Here is a 21322-nt window from a genome sequence, read left to right as displayed (position 1 = left end):
TCTAAGGCAAATTATGACCTTTGGGTGATAATGATGCATCAATGTAGGTTCATCGATTGCAACAAACGTACCACTCTGGTGGGGATGTTGATAGTCAGGGAAGCTATGCATGTATGCATGTGTGGGGCTAGAGGTATATGCAAAATCTCTATATATTTCTTTAAACTTTGCTGTGAGCCTAAAACCACTCTAAAAAATTAAGTCTTTAATTAAATATAATATTGAAGTGAACATGAATATGTACAAAATATTTTTAAAACTTGTGTTCCCTTTTATAATATTTTCTTCATGCCTCTACTCATCCCCCCCAGGTGATGACTGACTTACTTTCTGTCACTATAAGTCAATTTTCTTTTTCTAGAATTTTATATACATGAACGTATATAGAATGTACTCTTCTAACTTTTCATTCAGCATAATTACTTCAGATTTAGGCATGTTGTGGTATATGTCAATAGCTCTTTCCTTTTTATTGCTGAGTATTATTCACTGTATAAATTTATTATGATTTGTTGATTCACCCACCTGTTAATAGTAATTGGGTTGTTTCCTGTTTTTGGTTATTACAAATAAATCTACCATGAACTCATGTACTACTCATGCACGGACATATGCTTTCAATTCTCATAGGTAAATGTCTAGGAAAGGACAGTCATCTGATAGGTTTACACTTGCCTTTTAAAGAAACTGTCAAACTTTTCCTAAGGGTTTGCATCATCTTCTATTTGCACCAGCAATCTATATAATAGTTCCAGTTGCTCCCCATCCTCATCTATACTCAGTATGGATATATTTTAATATTTAGGCATTCTAGTAGGTTTATAGTGGTATCTTATTATGGTTTTATTATGCATTTCCCTAATTACTAATGCTGAGTAACTTTTCATGCATTTATTTGTCATCTACATATCTTAGTTTGTGAAGTAACTTAAAATCTTTTGCTACTTTGTTTCTAATTTAATTTTATTTTGGGGGTTTGTTTTATTAATGAGTTTTGAAATTCCTTTACATAATCTATATATAAGACTCTTTATGAGATAAGTGATTTGCAAATATTTTTTCCTAGACTGTGGGTTGTCTTTTAATTCTCTGAACAATGTCTTCAAAAAAGAATAATTTCTTAATTTTGATGAAATACAATTTACCAACCTTTTCTTTTTTTTTTATTTTACTTTATTTTTTCAGTGTTCCAAGATATCAACCTTTTCTTTGATGGATTATGTTTTTGGTATCTTAAGGAATATCTGCCTAACCCAGATCATAAGATTTTTCTCCTATGTTTTCTCCTAAAATATGTCTAGATTTAGGGGTTTTATTTTGTTTAAAGATTTTATTTATTTATTTGACAGAGAGAGACACAGCGAGAGGGGAAACACAAGCAGGGGGAGTGGGAGAGGGAGCAGCAGGCTTCCCACAGAGCAGAGAGCCCAATGCGGGGCTCGGTCCCAGAACCCTGGGATCATGACGTGAGCCGAAGGCAGCCGCTTAATGACTGAGCCACCCAGGCACCCCTAGATTTAAGTTTTTCTACAATCTATTGTGAGTTAATTTTTGTATATCGTGCAAGCAATGAGCCAAAGTCCATTTTTGTGCATATGCACATCTAATTGTTCCAGTACTATTTGTTGAAAGACTATCTTTTCTTTACCTAACTGCCTTTGCATTTTTGTAAAAAAAAAAAAAAATCAATTCATTATGTATTCTGTGGGTCTATTTATGGAATTTTATTCTGTTCCATTCATCTATATGTCTCTTCCTTTGCTATTAATACACTATCATGTTTACTATAGTTTTATACTGTCTTAGAATTGTGTACTCTATTGTGTATTTCCTTCTTTTCCCTATTTTAAATTTGATTTACTTGCCCTTTTCCAGGTTCTTGAGTGGAGAATGTAGGTCAGTAATTTTAAAGCTTTCTTCTTTTCTAACATAGGTATTTAAAGTTATTTCCCACTAAGCCCTGCTTTAACTCCATCCTACAATTCTTAGTATACTGCAGTTTAATCATTATGCAACTTGATATATTTTCTAATTTTCTTTGTGATTTCTTCTTTGGTCTATCAGTTACTTAGAATAGTGTTTGCTAACTTCCAAATAGTAGGGAATTTTCTACATATCTTATTATTATTGATTTCATATTCATTCCATGTAGTCAGAGAATATATACTTCTGTTTACAATCTTTTAGAATTAATAGGGCCTCATTTTATAGCACATCATATGGTCTATCATGGAGAAATTCCATCTGCCTATGGGAAAAAAAAATTCTATAATTGGATGTAGGACTTCATATATGTCAATTAAGGTCTAGGTTGTTAATAATGGAATTCAAATCATCTATGCCTTTACTGATTTTTTTTCTAGTTGTTCTGTCAATGACTAAGATAGGTGTATTAGGATCTATCAACTATGATTGTGGATTTGTCTATTTGTCCCTTTCATTCTGTCACTTTTGCTTCATGTATTTTGAAGCTCTCATGCTATGCTTTCAACAATCTTCTATCCATCACACAATATCCCAAATAGCCAAAGTAATCTCAAAAAAGAAAAAGCTGGAAGCATTACAATTCCAGACTTCAAGTTATATTACAAAGCTATAGTAGTCAGAACAGTATGATACTGGCACAAAAATAGACACATAAATCAATAGCACAGAACAGAAAACTCAGAAATAAACCCACAACTATATGGCCAGTTAATCTTTAACAAAACAGGAAAGAATATCCAATTGGAAAAGGTCAGTCTCTTCAACAAGTGGTGTTGGGAAAACGACAGTGACGTGATGAAACTAGACCATTTTCTTACACCATACATAAAAATAAATTCAAAATGGATGAAAGACTTAAATGTAAGACAGGAAACCATCAAAATCCTAGAGGAAAAAACAGGCAGCAACTCTTTGACCATGACTGCAGCAACAACTTACTAGACACATCTCCAAAGGCAAGGGAAACAAAAGTGAAAATGAACTACTGGGATTTCATCAAGATAAAAAGCTTCTGTACACTGAAGGAAACAATCAATAAAACTAAAAGATAACTGGTGGATGGGAGAAGGTATGTGCAAATGACATGTAGAATAAAGGGCTAGAATCTAGAATCTGTGAAGAACACATCAAAATCAACATCCAGAAAATAAATAATACAGTTAAGAAATGGGCAGAAGACATGAATAGACATTTCTCCAAATACGACATACAAACTGCTAACAGACACATGAAAAAAATGCTCAATATCACTCATCATCAGGGAAATACAAATCAAAACCACAATGATGTACCACCTTACACCTTTCAGAATGGCTAAAATTAACAACTCAGGAAACAACAGATGTTGGCAAGTATACGGAGAAAGGGGAACTCTCTTACAATGTGGTGGGAACACAAGCTGGTGCAGCTACTCTGGAAAACAATATGGAGGTTCCTCAAGAAGTTAAAAATAGAACTACTCTATGACCCTGCAATTGCACTACTGGGTATTTACAGAAAGATACAAAAGTGCTGATTCAAAAAAAAAAAGTGCTGATTCAAAAGGGGCACACACACCCCAATGTTTATAGCAATACTATCAACAATAGCGAAATTATGGAAAGAGCACAAATGTCCATCAACTGATGAATGGACAAAGAAGATGTGGCATATATATCATGGAATATCACTCAGCCATCAAAAATAATGAAATCTTGCCATTTGCAACAACCATGGTTGGAACTAGAGAGTATAATGCTAAGTGAAATAAGTCAGAGAAAGACAAATAAATATATTATTTCACTCATATGTGGAATTTAAGAAACAAAAGAGATGAATAGGGGAAGGGAAGGAAAAATAAAATGAGAAAAAAACAGAGAGGGAGGCAAACCATAGGGACTGTATAGTTAAGAGAACAAACTGAGAGTTGCTGGTGATAGGTATTAAAGAGGACTCTTGTGGGGATGAAAAAAATAAGATAAATAAAATTAGCTGATATATTTTTTAAAATGGTCAGAAGACATGAACAGACTCTTCTCCAAAGACACCCAGATGGCCAAAAGACACATGAAAATATGTCCATCATTACTTACCATTGGAGAAATGCAAATCAAAACTACAATGAGCTATCACCTCACACCTATCAGAATGGTTAAAATGAACAGCACATGAAACAACAGGTATTGGCAAAGATGTGGAGAAAAAGGAACCCTCTTGCATTATTGGTGGGAATGCAAACTGGTGCAGCCACTCTGGAAAACAGTATGGAGGTTCCTCAAAAAGTTAAATATAGAGCTAACCTATGATCCAGCAATCACACTACTGAGTATTTACCAAAGGAATACAAAAATACTAATTCAAAGGGAAACATGTACCCCTATGTTTATAGCAGCATAATTTACAATAGCTAAGATATGGAAGCAGCCCATGTGTCTACTTGTTGATAAATGAATAAAGAAGAGGTGGTATATGTATATATATAATAGAATATTACTCAGCCATGAAAAGAATGAAATCTTGCCATTTGCAATGACACAGATGATGCTGGAGAGTATAATGCTAAGTGAAATAAGTCAGGGAAAGACAAATACCATATGATTTCACTCATATGTCAAATTTAAGAAAAAAGACAAATGAACACAGCGGGGGGAGAGAGAGAGAGAGAGAAATCAAGAAACAGACTCTTAACTACAGGGAACAAACTGACGGTTACCAGAAGGGAGGTATGTGGGGGGATGGGGTGAAATAGGTGATGGGGATTAAGGACTACAATCATCACGATGAGCATTGTGTGATACATGGACGTGTTATATACCAGAAACTAATATAACACTGTATGTTAACTAAATGGAATTAAAATAAAAACTTAAAAAATGAAATAAAATATTCAGTACTAAAAAAAATTACTAAAAAAATTAAATGAACAGTTGTGTCTTGTAAATAAATTTAGAGAGGGGAAAAAGATATCATTTTTTATATTTACCCATATATACACCATTTCTAGTGCTTTCAATTCCTTCCCGGAAATCCGCATTTCCCTTTAGCCTGAAGAAATTTCTTTATATTCCTTTAATGCAGATATGCTGATGAAGAATTACCTCACTTTATTAATGTCTTAAATTTGACTTTATTGACTCCACTATTCTACACATTACTCGGTGTTCACCCTAAATGTAGTCACCACCTGTCACCAAGTAACTTTATTACATTATTGTTGACTATGTTTCCTGTGCTGTACTTTTCATCTCCATGACTTGTTTATTTTATAACTGGAGATTTATACATCTTTACCTCCTTCACTTACTTAACCCATTCCCCACAACCTCCCCTCTGGCACCTACCAGTTTGTTCTCTGTATTTAAGAGTCTGGTTTTTGTTTGTTTGTCTTTATTTCTATTTTCATTGTATATAACAACTGTGTTTGCAGATTTTTCAACTCTCTAATGTTTTTACGTTATTGTACAGTATCCATTCTCTCAGATGAGAAGTCTGGCATCATTCATATCATTATGCCCCTGTATGTAATGTGTATTTATTCTCTAGCTTCTTTCAAGATTTTCTTTAAATCTGTTTTTTCAGTTGATTCATTATGATGTGCCTAGGTATAGCTTCATTTTTATTTCTTCATTTTATTCTGCTTGTGGTGTGCTAAATTTCTTGTATCTGTAAATTAGTATTTTTTACCAAGTGTGAGAAATTCTTGTCATTACTACTGCCCCTTTAATTATTATTCCTTTTTCTCCCCTGTTTTCTTCTCTCCCATTGTTATAGGACTCCATTTACATTTTGCATTAAACCATGTAATACTGTCCCACAGGTCAGTGAGGCCCTATGCTTTTGTTTTCTTTTTGTTCTCTTTTTTCTTCAGATTATATCTTTCCTCAGATTCATCTTTAAATTTACTGACCCTTTCTTTCATCATCACGATTCTACTGTTAAAAGTCTAACTGGTGAATTGTTCTTTCTCATGTTTTGCTTTTCAAATCTAGATTGCCCCTTTTTTTAAGTTTCCAGTGCTCTGTTGTGACTCTCTATTTGTTCACTCATAGGAGCACATTTCCCTTTACATCAACAAATAGATTTATCCTACTGTTTTAAATATCTGTCTATAAATTCTAACACTTGTGTTATTTCAGAGTTAGTTTTCATTCATGAGTCTTCTTCTTGACTATGGATCACTTTTACCTGTTACTTTTTTTTTTAAGATTTTATTTATTTATTTGACAGACAAATCACAAGTAGGCAGAGAGAGGGTGAAGCAGGCTCCCTGCTGAGCAGAGAGCCCAATGTGGGGCTCGACCCCAGGACCCTGAGACCATGACCTGAGCTGAAGGCAGAGTCATCAACCCACTGAGTCACCCAGGCACCCCACCTGTTACTTCTTAAACCTAGTAAGTTTTAATAGCAAATTAGACATTGTATGTTATAGTCATCCTAGATTCTTTTATCTTCCTCTGAAGTGTACTGAACTTCTGTTTTTGGAAATAGTTAAATGAACTTAAACTTAAAACTTTGTTTTCCATTCAATGGATAGCAGTTAAATCTATGTTCAGTTATTGAAGACTTCCAGCTGTTGTTTTCGGTGGGTTGAATGAATCTTCCCCTATACATACAAAGTTCAGGATTCAACCAAGAATTTTGGTGGAATTTACAGGTAAGTTTTTGGGCTGTGCTCTCTGTGCCTCCTTCTATTGCAGCATATCTCTCATCACTTTACAGTCATTCTGGCATCCTCAACTCTGTCTTCTTAACTTCTTAAGCCAGTAAGACTGTGGCTTTTTGTCTGGGTTCTAGCCATCCTCTGCCATGCAGACTGAAGGATGCACTCAGGAGAAAAGTCCGTAAGTGCAAACTTGCCCAGTGGACTTCCTTTCTTTCTAGGGTAGAATCCTCTCTACTTTTTTCCTGCTTTTGGTCACTCTCCTGTGCCATTAAGTAGGTGTAAGTTTCGTCTGCTTCTCCCTCTCCCTAACCCCCAACCCCAGGCTCATGCTTGCACATGCGTTCTCTCTCTCTCACATGAATAAATAAAATCTTTTTTAAAGTCGCTCTACCAATATAAATGAATCTCGTTTCTCTTTTTATCACTACAGAAAACACACACTTACTATAAAATTACTCCCCTCAAACTAATGTCACTTGAATAGGTGTCCTATTTAAGACTGGTCAATTATTAGTAACAGGAGCTCTGTTAGGAAGAAGTGAGTCAGATGGAGCTTGGAAATACAGCATTGCAGAACAAATAGGTTTCTTTACTCCAGGACTTTTAAACATTTTTAATGTTAGTAGACCTTCTGTATCTGTAAATGGAATATGCTCTTGAAATACTATCCTAAACTTTATCATATATAATTAGTAATATTCACTGATTCATTCAAAAATATTTGAGCCCCAGACAGTGGAGACTAGAGTACGAACCTCTTTCTCCTAGCACAATTCTCTTTAGGCCACAATTCGTTATACCTTCTTAGTCTTCTAACTTCATTGTCAGTCACTGACTCAGAGTGGCTGGGTTTAAGCTATTTAATTCTCACCAATACTTACTTTGTAGTTATCACATGTACACAATAAAGGTGCTGCTATGGGAAAAGTGTGATAAAATAGAGATTCACCAATCATTAACTTACACGAACGAAATAAAAATATATGAAGTTGTCTAGCATGATAGCCAACACAGATTAGTAACCTGATGTTAGGTTCCTTAAGTGTTTTTCCCTTCTTCTGCGTCTTAAATCAGTGAGTTCAACAAGATTGATCATAGATAGGCAGACTGCAGCTCTCAGACCAAATGCAGTAAGAAGTCTGTTTTGTATAGTCCAAGAGCTAAGAAATTTTTTTACACCCTTAAAGGGCTATTTCTAAAAATGAGAGAAAAATGTGTGACAGAAAACTTATGTGGCCCACAAAGCCTAAAATATTTACTCTATGGTCTTTTACAGAAACTGTTTGCTAACCCCTGAGATATAATCTAATCCTTACAGCTATCTAAAATAAGCAGTATGGTAGAAGTCATTTTATTTACTTAGATGCTGAGGTAGAGCCCTGTTTTCTTTTTTAAAAACACATTAAAACACTACTTTACTGGTTTTACTAAGTTTTCAAAGGTTCATTTCAAATCTTACCTTTTCTCCTTTTACACCACTACAGTCACATTTTGATCCTGGAGAACACCCATAGCAAGCCTGTAAGGAAGAAAAAAAGGGACGGAAATTATTTAATATGAATCTGAAAACGAGTCTCTGACTTATCCCTCAACTAAATTTAGCAATCCAAACTTATAAACCAAATGGCAGAAAAATATCTGGAAGAATACATACCAAACTGCAAACAATGGTTACCTCTGGGGAAGCTTTCACCTTTTATGGTACACACTTCCATTTTAATTTTTCCACAATGAGCATATGTAATTTTTATAATTTTAAAGTGAAAAATATCTTGTTTAAAAGATATTAAAGATATTAAAAATTAAAAAGAATTCAAATTCAGACCTGTAATATGATTTGTCACTTGTCCAAGCTCTTAGGAACTCCTTGTTTTGTCCTAACATCACATGGAAGACATGACCTCTCAATCTATATTAGCAATGACCTTGGCAACTAGCCAAAGATGTCTGCTAGTTGAAGTTGCATGTATCTTGGCATTTATGAGCAATCACAGAGCATAAAATACATAACGCTATCTCTTACCAACTTTTTAAAATTTGCTCCCTCTGTCTCATCACTAGTAGCTCAGTCAAAATGACTCCAACAGTTTTACCACAAATGTTCCCACAGTCTAGATATTCTAGTGTACATGCTGCCAAAGCAAGCACCCACAGTCTAGATAGTCTAAAGAGCCACTACTAGTAAGTTCATTAACTCATATTAAGAACTGAGTTCTTGAAGCTAGAAAAATATTCTCCTCTAAAATAAGAACCCGTAAGAGGGGTACCTGGCTGGCTCAGTTAGTTAGTAGAGCGACTCTTGATCTTGAGATTGTGAGTTTGAGCCCTACATTGGGTGGAAGACAATAATCTTTAAAAAATAAAATAAAATATGGGCGCTTGGGTAGCTCAGTCATTAAGCATCTGCCTTTGGCTCAGGTCAAGTTCCCAGGGTCGTGGGATCAAAGCCCAGCATTGGGCTCCTTGCTTGGTGGGAGGCCTGCTTTGCTCTCTCCCACTCCTTCTGCTTGTGTTCCCTCTCTCACTGTATCTCTCTCTGTCAAATAAAATAAAAATAATAAATTAATAAAATAAAATAAGAACCCATAAGAGAACAAGACAGTAGATGACTTCTGCCATCCAGATCTACCCTATACCCTAGCATAAAGCTGAACTTCTTAGAAAAACAAATCATAATTAGTTAACATATGTAGATAGCTCACCATTTAAGTACAATACGGTGGTATGCTTCTCATTAAATAAGAAACTTTTATGTGATGTAAATACCAAGTAATGTGTATCAATGCTTAGTCTTGAAAGACCATGACTTAAAAATACCTTAGCCTCCTTCCTAGCATTCCCTGTGTTCCTTTACTCCAACCACTACAAGCATATTTTCCCATTTCCTTATCAAACTACTGACCTCATCCTTCTACTCTTAACTCCTAACCCACTCACACTCAGCTGTAATTAGAAGCGAGCCACATGTTCAAACTTCTTTTCCTGATAAAAGCAAACAACATGGCTTGAGGCTGGGAATTAATCTCTTACAATGCAAGATGTTGTTCCAGTAAAAAATGCTCCTGACATCTCTAATCTAAAGTCTGCTATGCAGCTATTATTTGTGATATATATGTGGTTAGGTTATACACTGGTTTTAGTATTATACATCAATGACATCACAAGGTAAATGGACTTATACAAACTTACTCATCAAACATGAATTGGGCATGATTAGAGGCCAGAAAACTTGCTAGGCACTAAAGACAGATAAGACACAGGTCCTTCCAACATATAAAACTAACTCAACAAATACTTGGTGATCACCCACTACGTTATGTTAGGTGCAGGTGGAAGATGCAAAGATAGTACATATTGCTCTCTGAATTCCATACAGAAGAATTACATTACAGTGTGTCAGGAATGGAGGTTAATTTAAGATATTTAATAGTTTTGGGTAAGCATGAATTCTAGATTTCAAAGTACAAACATACAAATTTTAGAAACCACTGATTCACAAGATAAAGACTGCCAATGGTCATATTCACTGAATTAGATTGCTCATATTATCAATAATCAGTGACATGCATTAATGGAGGAGTAAATGATAATCTAAAATGGCTATACATCTAAAAATAACATTTGACTTTGGAATGTATGTCTCTATTTTAAATGTAAATATGTGATCATCATTTTCTGGTGTTACAAGTAAAAGATGGTGTAACTTTCTATTTTCATCTTTCACTAAAAAATCTTTCTTTTTAAAATGTAAATTAACCTCCTGAGAACAATGCAAAGCAATAGACAGAGGATTTTGTTAATATGGAGAAGATACTATGTGAATTTTCTTTACAATTGTATTTCTGGCTTCTCAGTATCCAACAAAATCCTCCAAATCCTAATATAATCTGTAAACAACCAATATAACTTTAAATATGTGTGCATGTTATTTTGGAAGTAATTTTATACAGTATATTTTTTAAAATTAATAATTTCATCTTTTTTCACTTCTTTATTGCTTAACATGTAGCTGTACTTTAGAGAGGTCACTATTTAAAACATTTTATATTTGTTTGCATTCAATTTAAAAATTTAATTTATATTCTATTTATTCTACCTACATCATGATGAGACTGGAGCTGGGGGGCAGGGGGTGGGATGTTTAAAGGCATTGTAATACACACACCAACCACTAGATGCCACTTTCCATACAGTTATAGCAGTGATGGCCACAAGGAACTAGCCCCAATCTGACATTTGGTTAATGGCGCAACTTGTTTTTTACCAACAGCTGCTAATATTTACTAGGTGTCCAGTAAGTACAAAGCACAATTTTAGGGCTATTAGTGATACCAAAAAATGTGTAGCCATGAACGCTGCCTTTAAGAAACTTCCAATCTAGTAAAAAAAAAAAAAAAACCCTATGCCTACATAAATATAAATTTAAATACAATGGAATAATGATGTAGGAGACAATGGTAACAGAATGAGCTCTAAAATATAAGAAATACATTCTGAGTTTACCTCAACAATTGAATCATTAGGAGACTATAAACAAGTCAATTCCCATACTCTAGAACTCAGTTTTTTCTCTTCGGTAAAATGACAAAGATGGATAATATAATCTCTTTCAGAAGCTTCCAGCTTTTACAACCTGTGATTCAGTAGGATTTACCAAGTAAAAAGGAGTGGTATAGTCAATAATTGCTGTCAAAATTAAGAAAGGGAGTTCCGTTTAGCTTAGGAATATTCACAACAGCTCTGCAGAGAAAGAAAGTAAATAACTTGACTTCAATTTTGAAGGATGGGCAGAAAGACATCTAGAGCAAAAATGGCCATGGCAAGTACTAAGATTAAAACACAAAATTTTTGTGGGCAAAGAGCCAGGTAAAATAAACATTAAATACCTTACTCTAAGGACTTCTTAAGTCCATATGAAAAAAGTATAGGAGGAGATAAGGCCAAAAAAAGAAAGTTCTTTTAAAAACTGGAAAAGCTATTTAATTCTGCAAAGTCATTGAATATTCTTAAAGCAAGAAAATAATGCAACTATATTAATGTTTTAAATGTTTTAAGGAGAAAATAATAAAAAGTGTGGAGGATTTTTTATTATCACATAGTAAAATACATCATGAAACTATAATAATTAAAACAGCATGGTATCATTCAAAGAATGGGCAGCTTGATGAGTCATAACAGAAAGGCCAGAAACACACATACACACACACATTTACTGTATGATAAAAGTTGGCATATCAAATAAATGTGAAAATAATGGATTGATGAACATATGGTGCTAGAACAAGTATAGAAAACAATAAATTCAGATCTCAGGCTCCTACAGTAAAAAAAAAAAAACAGATATGAGAATTAAAAGTATGAATAAAAATAAACTTCTATATGCATTACAATCATTTAAAGAACCTCACAAAAATTCAGGTACTAGGACCCCATCTTAGAGATGCTATTTCAGTTAGTTTGAAATTGGCTACCAGATTCTGAAAGTTTAGTAAACATCTCTAGGTAATTCTGATTCAGTGATTCAAAATATATATATTACAAAATAATGGCATAGAAAAATAAGAAATATTCCAAGATGTGGCTAAGTATCCCGACTGATATGACTGCTTGGAAAAAAAAACTAAAAATGTTTAAAATGTAAAAATATCTTAAAGCACCAAAAAGAAGCACAATAGGATTTATCAGGCCAAAATCTAGAGGGGAAAAAAAAAAACAGTAAACAAACAATGAAACTACTTTTGCCCTGAGGGCATTGACCAAACTTGTGAGAATTTGAGATTCTTTTTTCACAACTTCTTCAGGTTAAAGGTGTTTCATACATTAAAAAAAAAAAAGTACCCCACAATTGCTTCCCCAGGAACTTTTAAGAAAGGTATCTTGGCACTCAGCAGTGAGTACCGGGGGTTGGGGGGACATATCTCTGAGAAAATATAACCACAAACTGGCCTACATACAGATTTACAATCCAAATTAGCATTTAGCTGGGTGGCCCAGTAACCTCCAACTGCGAAGGTGCTTAGAGCAGACTCTAATTGCTTTGACCTCCCAGAGCCTGGGCAGAAATACACACAAAGGGGCTCCTGGGTGGCTCAGTGGGTTGAAGCCTCTGCCTTCAGCTCAGGTCATGATCCCAGGGCCCTGGGATGGAGCCCCGCATCCGGCTCTCTGCTCCGCAGGGAGCCTGCTTCCCCCTCTCTCTCTGCCTGCCTCTCTGCCTATTTGTGATCTCTGTCTGTCAAATAAATTAAAAAAATTAAAAAAAAAAAGAAATACACACAAAGTCTGTGTAGAAAAACATACCTTCAGAGTGAACCTCAAAGAATTCTAAAAAAAAACTTTTTGAAAGGAAAATAAGATATCCTACTAAAAAATCACTAAGCATACAAGGAAGCAAAATATCATAAGCAAAAACCAGGAGAAACTTCTGACAGCAGAAACTGCTTGGCAAAAATTTCAGATATTAGAATTACTAGACACAAAATATGTAACTATGTTTACAATTATGAAAGGTATTCTTAAAATTGGAAAATAACAAATGAACCAAGAAATTGTAAACAAAAAAAGGTGATGTAACTGAATTGAAATAAAATATAAATTTTGTAAGTAAAAATTATGAAATTTAAAACTTAGTGGATGACCTTCAAAGTAGACTATATATAGCTAAAGAGAGTAAAATTTATAACATGACAAAGTTAACACAAATTGTCTATAATATATTACAGAGATAAAACATGGAAACTGTGAAATAATAGTTAAGAAGCATGGTAGAAAAAGTGAGGAAGTGTATAGCATACAGGTAATTAGGTTTACAGAAGAAGAGGTAAAAGAGGGAATGTGGCAGGGACAACAGTTAGAGATAATGGCAAAGAGTTTTTAAAAATAATGAGATCTGCAATTGAAGAAGTCTAGCAGATTCAATGGAAGAAAAATCCAACCCCAAAATAGACACAAAATAGTATAACCTCACAACATAAAAACAAAGACATGACCTTAAAAGAATCAAGAAAGACAAAAGAGATTGCCTTCAAAGGAGTGACAATTAATTTACAGATTAGTTCTCAGAAGTACAAAAGCCAGACTAGAATGACATTTTTAACATACTGAGAGAAAACTGTCAACTTATATTTTTTTACCCAGTAAAAATACTTTTCAACAACAAGGTAAAAATACAGACATTTTTAGACAAATAAAAACTGAGAAAGTATGTCCACAACAGGACAACACAAAAAGAAATTCAAACCTTTTGAGTATCTTCTGTCTTTATATGAAAGGAAATGAAATTGAAATGGAAGGTCTAAAATATGAAAACTAATGGAGAAAAAAAATGTGGTAAATTTGTGGGTGAATTTAAACAAATAGTAACTGTAAAACACAATTATAAAAAGAGATGCAGGGTTCAAAAATACAGAACTAAAAGAAAAACAGTGATAATACAATGTAAGTCAGGGGAGGATGAGTGAAGTTAAAGTATTCTAAGGTCATTGTAATTGTGTGGAAAACATGCATGGATGGGTATTGATTACTTTAGACTTTGATAAGGTAAGCATACAACTTAGGTATTCTAATTCCTAGGGTAAACCTTAAAAGAAGGTAAGTGAGGTGTTAATTCCAAAGGAGTGGAGGGGGACAATACTCAATAAATCCATAAAAAGGCAAAAGAGAGAAAGAAAGTGCTATCTTAGAATAGAAAGGAAAAATAAAAGAAATATAACAATAATTATGTCAAGTATAAGTACGTGTAAAATGACATGATATAAGGAAATAATCAGACAAATGTGGAATGTGGTATATATGAAGGACAACTACCACAGACTCTCCAAAATGCCAATGCCATGCCAGGCTTTGTGAATGACAGCTTGAGGACCTCTGAGGATCATCTCCCTCGCAAAACAACAATAGCTGGTGAAATCAAAACAAACAAACACCTTCTCCTCTCTCATGCTCTCTCTCCCTCATTCTCTCTCAAATAAATAAATAAAATATTTTTTAAAAAGTGGGGGGTGCCTGGGTGGCTCAGTTGGTTGAGTGACTGCCTTCAGCTCAGGTCATGATCCCAGAATTCCAGGATCGAGCCCTGCATCGGGCTCCCACCTCCTTGGGGAGTCTGCTTTTCCCTCTGACCTTCTACTCTCTCATGTTCTCTCTCACTCATTCTCTCTCAAATAAATAAATAGAATCTTTAAAACAAACAAACAAACAAACAAAATATATGTCTCTGGATATTGCCCTAAGAAGCTACCTCAAATGAAGAAACACCATTCAACAAAATTTACTAAATCTCAGTATGAACAGCAAGAATCTATGGCATTTTTGCCATGACCCACTCCCTTCCTCTCTCCGTTTCCTGCTCAGCTTAACAAAAGCTCCACAAGGGGTGGAAGTAGATATGAACCCATAGCTCCTTCTTCCTCCAGCTTCCAGCTGAGCACTACAGCATCTCAATTCAACAGGTCATCGGAATTTATCACTCTCCCCCTGCCCAGTTCCAAGTTGCACAAGCTCTATTCTAACCTAAAACAGCTGAGAATTCTAAGGCTTTTGTTTTCTACACAGCCTCAACTCATACACAAAAGCTCTATACTCTAGGCATGGCAGACTGACAGTACTGTACTCAACTGCCCCAACCACAGCTCATCCACAGAGCATAGGGTTGATGCTAGCAGAAGCAAGATGAGAAGACCAAATGGTCCTTCCCTGTGCCCCCCTGCTTATAAAGCAGAGTGTCACTTCAAGAGAAACAGGTCACTCTTCCTGCCCCCCCCACTCTGGAACATTGCCACAGAAGTTTTCCCTGGGTGGTGGTAGATTGGGGAACCAAAGAGCTCTGAAGCTCTCCCTAAGGGACCTAAGTTTACTCTGGAAGTTCTAATTATAACAATGTATTTCTGAGGTTGTAACATATATAGATGTAAGATGTATTACAATAACAACATAAAAAGGAGAAAAAGGGACTAGAGCTTCATAGGAGTAATATTTATCTTACTGGAATTAAGTTGCTAGAAATCTTCAGTAGATTCTGACAGATTATTGTGTCCATGGTAAGTACTAGAACAAACACTAGAAAACAACTCAAAAAATAGTGGAGAAAATCATTAAAGGAGTTATAATATTTAACTAGAAAATATTCACTTAATTAAAAAGGAGACTGTAGAGGAGGAACAGAAGAACAAAGAAAGCACAAGAAATACAGTAGACAAAGAAGGCAGACAGAAATCTAATTATATCAATCAAAACAATATGACTGCATTAAACAAGCCAATCAAAATTCAGAGGTAGTCAGACTATATAAAAAAGCAGATCAAATGATGTCTACAGGAAAACCCAATAGTTTAAAATATACAAAAAGCTTGAGAATAAAATAAAGAATGGAAATAATATAATAGACTAAACAGACTAAATGTGGGATGCATTTAAGTATCCCTTACAGGAAATTTATAGTAGTAAATGTCTATGTTTAAAAAAGATGCCAAGTCAATAAACTAAACTTTTGGGGTGCCTGGGTGGCTCAGTCATTAAGCATCTGCCTTCAGCTCAGGTCATGATCCCAGGGTCCTGGGATGGAGCCCCACATTAAGCTCCCTGTTCTATGGGAAGCCTGCTTTTCCCTCTCCCACTCCTCCTGCTTGTGTTCCCTCTCTCGCTGTCTCTCTCTCTCTGTCAAATAAATAAACAAAATCTTCAAAAAAATAAACTAAACTTTAACCTTTAGACATTAGAAAAGTGACCAAACTAACCTAAAGCAAGTAGAAGAGAGAAAATAATACATATGTGGGTTGAAATTAGTTAAGTGGAGAATAGAAAAATAGAAAAAAATCAAAGAAACCAGAAGTTGCTTCTTAGAAAAGATTGACAAAATTGACAAGCCAACAAGAAAGAGACACTCAAGTTAAGGAGTTTTGTTGAAAGACTTTTTGATTGAAAGACTCAAATTATTAAAATCAGGAATGAAAGAGGAGACATTACCACAGATATAGGTAGGAATAGCAGGGAACTTCCTCAGGCTAATAAAAGACATCTACGAAAAACCCTTGGCGAACATCATAATTACTAGTAAAAGACTGAATCCTTTCCCTACATATCAGGAACAAGACAAGGATGTCTAGTCTGTTACTTCCTTTCAAAATCATCCTACAGAGCCTAGCCAGGGTAATTAGACAAGAAAATGAGCCATTCATATTAAAAAGGAAGAAGTAAAGCTATCTCTAATCACATATAACACAGTCCTATATAGAGAAAATCCTATTAAATCTAATAAATAAGTTCACAAGGTTACAAGGCACAAAATCAATATACAAAAAAAGTGTATTTCCATATACTAGCATGAAATTAAGTAATAATCCATTTACAATGGTGTGAAGAAGAATAAAATACTCAGGAATATAAAGATAACTAAATATATATAAAATTGATATGGAATTTATATGAAATTGCGAGATACCTCAAAAGTCAAAACAGATTTGAAAAAGAAAGTTGGAGAACACAGAATTCTCATTTTCTAAACTTACTACAAATCTACAGTAATCAAACTGGCATCAGGACAGAACCATAAATCAAAAGAATAGACATGAGACTCCAAAAATAAACCCATGCATCTATGATGCATTTGTTTTTATAAGGGGGTCAAGAACATTTACTAAAGGAAAATACTAGGTTTTTTCAGCAAATAGGGCTGAGACAATTGGATATACACATGCAAACCAATGAACTTGCATATTCAAGTTCCTCACACCATACATAAAAATTAAATCAAAATGGATCATTAATTAAATGCAAGAGCTAAAACTATAAAAACCCTTAAATGAAAATGTAACTAAATCAGCAGTCCTGAGAGGAAAATATATAGCGATACAAGCCTTTCTCAAGAAACAAGAAAGCTCTCAAATATACAACCTAACCCTACACCTAAAGGAGCTGGAGAAAGAACAACAAAGAAACCCTAAACCCAGCAGGAGAATAGAAATCATAAAGATCAGAGCAGAAATCAATGAAATAGAAACCAAAAAAACAATAGAACAAATCAATGAAACTAGGAGCTGGTTCTCTGAAAGAATTAATAAGATTGATAAAACACTGGCCAGACTTATCAAAAAGAAAAGAGAAAGGACACAAATAAATAAAATCATGAATGAAAGAGGGGAGATCACAACCAACACCAAAGAAATACAAACATTATGAGAACATACTATGAGCAACTCTACGCCAACAAATTTGACAATCTGGAAGAAATGGATGCATTCCTAGAGACATAGAAACTACCACAACTGAACCAGGAAGAAACAGAAAACCTGAACAGACCCATAACCAGTAAGGAGATTGAAACAGTCATCAAAAATCTCCAAACAAACAAAAGCCCAGGGCCAGACGGCTTCCCAGGGGAATTCTACCAAACATTTAAAGAAGAATTCGTTCCTATTCTCCTGAAACTGTTCCAAAAAATAGAAATGGAAGGAAAACTTCCAAACTCATTTGATGAGGCCAGCATCACCTTGATCCCAAAACCAGACAAGGATCCCATCAAAAAAGAGAATTACAGACCAACATCCTTGATGAACACAGATGCGAAAATTCTCACCAAAATACCGGCCAATAGGATCCAAAAGTCCATTAAAAGGATTATTCACCACGACCAAGTGGGATTTATTCCAGGGCTGCAAGGTTGGTTCAACAGCCACAAATCAATCAATGTGATACAATACATTAATAAAAGAAAGAACAAGAATCATATGATACTCTCAATAGATGCTGAAAAAGCATTTGACAAAGTACAGCATCCCTTCCTGATCAAAACTCTTCAAAGTGTAGGGATAGAAGGCACATACCTCATATTATCAAAGCCATCTATGAAAAACCCACTGCAAATACCATTCTCAATGGAGAAGAACTGAAAGCTTTTCCTCTAAGGTCAGGAACACGGCAGGGATGTCCATTATCACCACTGCTGTTCAACATAGTACTAGAAGTCCTAGCCTCAGCAATCAGACAACAAAAAGAAATTAAAGGCATCCAAATCGGCAAAGAAGTCAAACTATCACTCTTTGCAGATGATATGATACTATATGTGGAAAACCCAAAAGGCTCCACTCCAAAACTGCTAGAACTTGTACAGGAATTCAGTAAAGTGTCAGGATATAAAGTCAATGCACAGAAATCGTTGCATTTCTTTACACTAACAACAAGACAGAAGAAAGAGAAATTAAGGAGTCAATCCCATTTACAATGGCACCCAAAACCATAAGATACCTAGGAATAAACCTAACCAAAGAGGCAAAGAATCTATACTCAGAAAACTATAAATTAGTAATCAAAGAAATTGAGGAAGACACAAAGAAATGGAAAAATATTCCATGCTCATGGATTGGAAGAACAAATATTGTGAAAATGTCTATTCTACCTAAAGCAATCTACACATTTAATGCAATCCTTATCAAAATCCCATCCTTTTTTTTTTTTCAAAGAAATGGAACAAATAATCCCAAAATTTATATGGAACCAGAAAAGACCTCGAATAGCCAGAGGAATATTGAAAAAGAAAGTCAAAGTTGGTGGCATCACAATTCCAGACTTCAAGCTCTATTACAAAGCTGTCATCATCAAGACAATATGGTACTGGCACAAAAACAGACACATAGATCAATGGAACAAAATAGAGAGCCCAGAAATAGACTCTCAACTCTATGGTCAACTAATCTTTGACAAAGCAGGAAAGAATGTCCAATGGAAAAAAGACAGCCTCTTCAACAAATGGTGTTGGGAAAATTGGACAGCCACATGCAGAAAAATGAAATTGGACTATTTCCTTACACCACTCACGAAAATAGACTCAAAATGGATGAAGGACCTCAATGTGAGAAAGGAATCCATCAAAATCTTTGAGGAGAACACAGGCAGCAACCTCTTTGACCTCAACCGCAGCAACGTCTTCCTAGGAACATCGCCAAAGGCAAGGGAAGCAAGGGCAAAAATGAACTACTGGGATTTCATCAAGATCAAAAGCTTTTGCACAGCAAAGGAAACAGTCAACAAAACCAAAAGACAACTGACAGAATGGGAGAAGATATTTGCAAACGACATATCAGATAAAGGGCTAGTATCCAAAATCTATAAAGAGCTTAGCAAACTCAGCACCCAAAGAACAAATAATCCAGTCAAGAAATGGGCAGAGGACATGAACAGACATTTCTGCAAAGAAGACATCCAGATGGCCAACAGACACATGAAAAAGTGCTCCACATCACTCGGCATCAGGGAAATACAAATCAAAACCACAATGAGATACCACCTCACACCAGTCAGAATAGCTAAAATTAACAAACAAGTCAGGAAATGACAGATGCTGGCAAGGATGCGGAGAGAGGGGAACCCTCCTACACTGTTGGTGGGAATGCAAGCTGGTGCAACCACTCTGGAAAACGGCATGGAGGTTCCTCAAAAAGTTGAAAATAGAGCTACCCTATGACCCAGCAATTGCACTACTGGGTATTTACCCTAAAGATACAAACGTAGTGATCTGAAGGAGCACATGCACCCGAATGTTTATAGCAGCAATGTCCATAATAGCCAAACTATGGAAAGATCCTAGATGTCCATCAACAGATGAATGGATAAAGAAGATGTGGTATATATACACAATGGAATACTATGCAGCCACCAAAAGAAATGAAATCTTGCCATTTGCGACGATGTGGATGGGACTAGACGGTATTATACTTAGCAAAATAAGTCAATCGGAGAAAGACAACTATCATATGATCTCCCTGATATGAGGAAGTGGAGATGCAACGTGGGGGGTTTGGGGAGTAGGAAAAGAATAAATGAAACAAGATGGGATCAGGAGGGAGACAAACCATAAGAGACTCTTAATCTCGCAGAACAAACAGGGTTGCTGGGGGGAGGCGGGGAGGGAGAAGGTGGTCGGGTTATGGACATTGGGGGTGTGTGTGCTGTGGTGAGTGCTGTGAAGTGTGTAAACCTGGCAATTCACAGACCTGTACTCCTGGGGCTAAAAATACATTATATGTTTATAAAAATTTTTAAAAAATTAAAAAAGAAAATGTAACTAAATCTTGCTGACCTTTGGTTAGTCAAAGCCTTTTTACATATGTTATCAAAAGCACAAACGATAAAAGAAAAAAATAGTTATGTTTTAAATCTCATGAAAATTTATTTTTTAAAATTTTAATCAAATTTTAAAAATTGTGCTTCAAAGAACTCTATCACGATAGTGAAAGACAACCTACGAAGTGGAAAAATGTTTGTAAATCACGTACATATAAGGGGCCTGTATCCAGAATATATAAAGAACACTTATTAACTTACTGACAAATAACCCGATTTAAAAATGGGCAAAGGAAGCAACCAAAGTGTCCATCAATAGATGAATGGAAAAGATGTGATATATACACACAATGGAGTATGACTCCACCATAAAAAAGAATGAGATCTTGCCATTTGCAATGACATGGATGGGCCCAGAGGGTATAATGCTAAGTGAAATAAATCAGAGAAAGGCAAACACTATATGATTTCACTCATATGTGGAATTTAAGAAACAAAACAAATGCACAAACAAAATACCAATAAATAAATAAATAAATAAATCCCAGACTCTTAAATACAGAAAACAAACAGGTAGTTGCCAGAGGGGAGATGGGTTGGGGGCTGTGTAAAATAGATAAAGGGGATTAAGAGGTATAA

At 35.1% G+C, this 21322-nt stretch overlaps 1 protein-coding gene across 2 annotated transcripts in view; it reads right to left on the bottom strand.

The window, feature by feature from the left end:
• The window catches only part of COL4A5 (collagen type IV alpha 5 chain), a gene marked incomplete at its 5' end in the record, with an annotated part of 234983 nt that overhangs the window by 126600 nt on the left and 87061 nt on the right, over positions 1 to 21322 (bottom strand). For both annotated transcript variants that reach the window (XM_080795346.1, XM_080795345.1), the window contains one exon: positions 8088 to 8147. In XM_080795346.1, coding sequence (XP_080651472.1) covers positions 8088 to 8147 — 60 coding nt within the window. The remainder of the gene's footprint in view (positions 1 to 8087; positions 8148 to 21322) is intronic.

This window comes from Martes martes (assembly GCF_963455335.1).
Source record: "Martes martes genome assembly, chromosome: X".
NCBI lineage: Eukaryota > Metazoa > Chordata > Mammalia > Carnivora > Mustelidae > Martes > Martes martes.
Note: the sequence above shows the minus strand (reverse complement) of the source record. Positions and strands in the feature narration are given on the sequence as shown.